This window comes from Phalangium opilio, unplaced genomic scaffold (assembly GCF_054372755.1).
Source record: "Phalangium opilio isolate 3A_F unplaced genomic scaffold, DU_Popi_V2 ptg000209l_1, whole genome shotgun sequence".
NCBI lineage: Eukaryota > Metazoa > Arthropoda > Arachnida > Opiliones > Phalangiidae > Phalangium > Phalangium opilio.
Genome location: NW_028324217.1, coordinates 13646329 through 13651391, shown reverse-complemented (window position 1 = coordinate 13651391; position 5063 = coordinate 13646329). Strand labels below are relative to the sequence as shown.

General features: G+C 42.9%; 1 protein-coding gene across 1 annotated transcript; it reads right to left on the bottom strand.

Annotated features, from left to right (window-relative positions):
* Positions 1-1507: 1507 nt before the first annotated feature.
* Positions 1508-3715, bottom strand: LOC149620734 (uncharacterized). The gene has a single exon (XM_089854583.1). The coding sequence runs from the start codon at positions 3713-3715 to the stop codon at positions 1508-1510; it is 2208 nt and encodes a 735-aa protein (XP_089710709.1).
* Positions 3716-5063: the final 1348 nt, after the last annotated feature.

The following is a 5063-nucleotide window of genomic DNA, read 5'->3' as shown; positions in this document are numbered from 1 at the left end:
CTGCTAATTATAAGACATGTCTTCATACATTTAAGAAATAACCCCAAATGTGTGTGAAACGTCCAAATCGGTTCAGATTTCAGCGTTTCATTCAACGTTGAACTTCCGACCAACCGTTCCTGTACTGTAACAATAAAAAGTGGCGTGGCACGCGCAATGTCGAGCGTAATTTGGTGCGAGGAGTGATGAACATTGTGCGCAATAAGATAAATGACGTAGATTATGCTAATAAAAGTTTAACGCTTGATCCGAGGTGCGAGTTTTACTTTATCGACGAAGTCTGAATCAGATATCAGTTTTAAATTCATTCGGAGATGTCCCCCGTTTGTTTCATTTATACAGGGTGTTTCTAATAAGTCTGCCATAAATCAAGGGGCGTTTTCTTCGGGTCAAACTGAGTGGAAAGTGTCAAAGAACATGGGGTGTACTAGAATTTGCAACTGAGATATGGCCCCCCAAACATTGTTTATCCTTTGTTACCTATAGCATTGTTTCATACCACTGCAGCAAAGAATTCATATATTTCCACTGAAGAACCGGATGGATCAATACCATCAACATCCTCCGGTGTTATCTCTGGACATATAAACGTTTTGCATGCAAACAATGTAGTAACAAATCAGACGAAACAAGCGTTCTTCAATGCCCCACCCGATATATTAGACGAATATATAACATGCGAGATACCATTTGATCCGGAGTTGCAGAAAAAGCCATGCCTGGCTCATACGTTACAACTTGTAGTAAATCACAGTTCAAAGGCCTGTGACGTTGCTACATCTTTCGTCCAGAAAATAAATTCGTGGATATTATTCTTTCGTCGTTCCCCAAAATGGTCCGAAATATTAAAGGCACAATCTGGAGGCAGGGATTTAATCCTTCCGATCTGCACAAGATGGAATTCAGTTTTCCTAGCGATAGAACGAGTATCCGAGGTATTATTTTATTACAACAAGTTAACGGTACAACTATAATAACCCTTAAACGCGTGTCTTTTCACTTATCAGCCTGAAATGTTAGATGCTTTGATCAACGTACTTTCGCGGGCCAAAAACATGAAAGGTGGTCCCAAGATTACATTTACCATGCGAATACCAGCAGCTTCGTCTGAAGCGAAGGAGCTTTTGGACTTACTGAGACCGTTAAAATGGCCACAGATAAGTTTCAACGAAAAGATGCCGTCTCAGGGGAAGTCATTGCTGAGATCCTTACAGTATTTTCTATGGTGTCCGATGTACAAGCTGATAGTTTTCATGTGGTACAAACCAATATTCTTGCCGAAATGAATAAGCGCTTCCAAAGCAGTTTAAACGATCCTGACTACGTAGCTGCTGCCGGTCTCGACCCACGTCTTAAAACTGAATTCTTTAAACGTAAGCGTAATTGTTTGTTTAAACCGCATTGTTGCTACTATACAACAAGTTTATTTAGCGCCATATTGCAAGCCATCGATCAAAGCCTTCCATTTCTGTTAAAAGTCCAACGGTGAAATGTGCTACAAATTTTATTAAGAATTTGTTGACTGAAGACAACGGGCAAGAGTTCGATGGAGTAAAAGCAAGTTTGAACGAAGAAACTTATCATCCGATAATACTTCAAGATTGTAGAGCATCTGGATCGCTCGTTTTAATATAGTTCCGCAAGGTAGTTTAACTGCACAGGCTCTGATTTTCCCATCTCGTCCAGGATATGTTTCCACAATACGGGCCAATTTCCAAACATGCCTCGCTCCATACATTCCGGATTCTGTGCGATACCGTAAGTAACTGACAGCTGCATATGCTTTTTCGCTGGCGTCGCAAAACACGTGGATCTCAACGTCTTGGACTGGACTATCTGCCTCCGCGAAATACCATCTGGGGACCTTGAGTTTCTGGAGATTTGTTAAGTCTTGAAACCAACGTTCCCATTCGACTTGAATTTCCGGAGGCAACTTATCATCCCAATCAATGCCATGTCGCCATAACCTTTGGAAGAGACACTTGACAGTGATGATGAATGGAGCTAGGAGACCAATGGGGTCAAATATTCTTGCCGCGGCTTGCAAAAGTCCTCTCTTGGTTTCTTTCTTCTGTTTTAGGAACTCCCAAAGTGACGCGACGTCAAAGGCAAAGGCATCGGACTCTGGATCCCAAGTGATACCAAGTACTTTTAGAGATGAACTTGGTTGCGTAGTGAGCTGTTCGTGATCACTATCTGACTTCCATATGGACATAACCTCTCTGGAACTGGCCACCCATTTTCTTAGGTTCATCCCTGCTCGCTTCATAATCTGACAGGCTTGCTTTCGAAGGTCAATAGCTTCCTCTACAGAATCGGTTCCACCAACATAATCATCGACGAATAGGGTGCTGAGGAGCATTTTGCCAGTCTCTGGATACTCCTCCTGTAGAGTCTTGAAATGGTGCTGTAGAGTGGCTGTGAGCAGGAATGGGCTTGAGGTCACTCCGAAGAGAACTCGGGTCATGCGTAGATGAATAGTTCTCGGTTTTTCGGGTCCATGTGCATCGGCAATCCATAGGAACCTCACATAATCCCGATCTTTGGGATCCAATGATATTTGGAGAAATGCTTTCTCCACGTCTGCCATGATTCCAATTTTCTTTTCTCTGAATCGCAATAAGATATCCATCAGATCTGGGTTGAGGTTCGGACCAGCGTGCAGACAATCATTTAATGACGGAGATCCTCTTTCTTTAGATGAAGCGTCAAATACAATGCGCGTCTTGGTTGTTGTCTTATCTTCGCGCTCGACTTCGAAGTGTGATATATAATAAGACAACCCCGGTTTCGTTGAGATTTGGTCGGCAGGAATGACTTCAATTATGTTGTGGGAGAGATAGTCATCGATTACTTCTCGATAGTGATAGTATAGAGACGGGCTTTGTTGAAATCTTCGAATTAGTCCATACATTCTTTTAGTAGCGACTGACAAGTTGTTTTTGATATCTGGATGATCTTGCTTCCATGGCAGCTGTACTTGGTAGCGTCCTTCAATGATCTGAATACTACTTCTATGCTTTTCAATGATATCTTGCTCTGGAACGGTGAGGCTTTGAATAATTTCGGTACCCATAGATTCGAGCTCCCAGAACTTCCAGAGATACTGAGACAACAGTTCTTCTACGACCAGGCTCACGGCTATGGATGATTGGATCGGATAGTTTGCTGACACAGGTTTCGGCCCTTGGACAGACCAGCCGAACGTTGTCTCGACCGCTACGACATCACCTTCCAGTCTCTTGAAATTCATTTGGCAGAACTTCCAATAGAAATCTGCTCCTACTAGGACTATCAACTCTGGTGATACCTTGACTCCGTTTAGGTTGGTTTCGTCAGCTAGTTTGATACCCCTCTCAGTCATTTGTCGCCTTATGTCAGCTCCAGGAACTCCAACGCTTACTCCGCAAATTACTGGTGTTTCCAGAAGATTCAGCTCTACTATGATGCTAGGATCCATAATGCTCTTTAGTTTCGCTTTTACTCGTCTCTGCATCTTAGTACTTTCTTTGGCTTCTCCAAAGGGATTAATTCGAACCAGTTCTTCTGTTACTACGGGCAACTCCAGGGCTCTGGATACATCTTCTCTTATGAAGGACCGTTGGCTACCGTTGTCGAAGATGCATCTAGCAAAGGCTTCCCTCGTAGAACCCACAATGGCAAGTACCAGCGTTTGTAGATAGACTTGGGAGTTTTTGAGTCCGAATTCCGTCATCGAAATCAACCCGGTACAGGTGTTCGAGGCGTGTTGATTGTCATGTTATAAATATCTCCCGCTAGGGGAATTGATAGTTCTGTTTGTATGTTCTCCCGCTAGAGGTTCTGGAGCTAGGTGTGAGCTTGACGGGAGAACGTCAGTTGTTGTAACGCACTTAACATGAGTAGTCACTTTTAATAAAGGATAAATTAAGTACTTTTAATATGGCAGTTTATTAAACACATCATGGTGATAGAGGTGTCTCGAACTTTACGTTTTTAAATCAACCCAACGGCGGTCTAGATTAAAACAGTTTTTTTTACAACTTCGTTCGTTCGGGCCTTGGACATGACGTCATTCAAAAGCCCTTCAGAGTTCGTTCCGGGAGCCGATCCTGCTTCAACATGGGCTGAGTATAAGGAAGGATTTGAAATTTACGCCGAAGCAGCCAAGTTAAGTACTGAAACTATACCTACGCAACGCGCAACATTCCTGCATATTTTAGGCCCAGCGGGGCGGCGTATATACAAAACTCTCCCAATCAATGAGGTCGGCGATGCTCGTACCCTTCAGGTTATTCTCACGGCTTTTGACACTTTTTATCAACCGTATAAGAATCTAACCTATCTACGGTACTCATTTTTTCAAACGAAACAATTACAACTAACTTTTGACCATTTCCTTACCGACCTTAAAACCAAGGCCCGAGTGTGTGAATTTCTCACGTTGACGGATTCTCTAATTGCAACCCAAATAGTCTGTGGTATTCGTAATGACGTGACGCGTAAAACTCTATTAGCAATCCCAGATTTAACATTAGAAAAAGCGATCCAACTCTGCCAGGCAGAAGAGATTTCTACGCTCCATGCAGGTGCTATGGCTAACGGGCCTGCAAAGACTGACGATAATGCCATCACTATTGATGCTTTAAACCGTAAAAGACCCAATTTTAGACAATCACGATATCCCGGTTCAGCTTCGCATCCACAGTTTAATACAAATAAGTATAACTCAAGGTCCAACGAACCATACCATTCCAATCGCACACTACAGCATCAACAAACCCAATCGCGTCCTATGCAATCACAACAACATCGTTCGCTATCAATTCAGCGCCCTAATAAATGCCTAAACTGTGGTCACTCAACCCACAACTCAGGTTTATGTCCTGCCCGTATGTCAATTTGTTTAAAATGTGGGCGTAAGGGTCATTGGGCCACAGTTTGCCGCTCAACTAATGCTATAGAACTTCAATCAGAGGTGACAAATTTCCAACACAATTATGTTAGAACCCCATTGTAGGATGTGTCACCGCCTCCCCCTCAATGACATAAACTTGGACATAACACATTTGTGTGAGTTATAA

What these genes read in the sequence shown, in the direction of transcription:
- LOC149620734 (XM_089854583.1), bottom strand. Translation starts at nt 3,715, where the DNA reads ATGACGGAATTCGGACTCAAAAACTCCCAAGTCTATCTACAAACGCTG.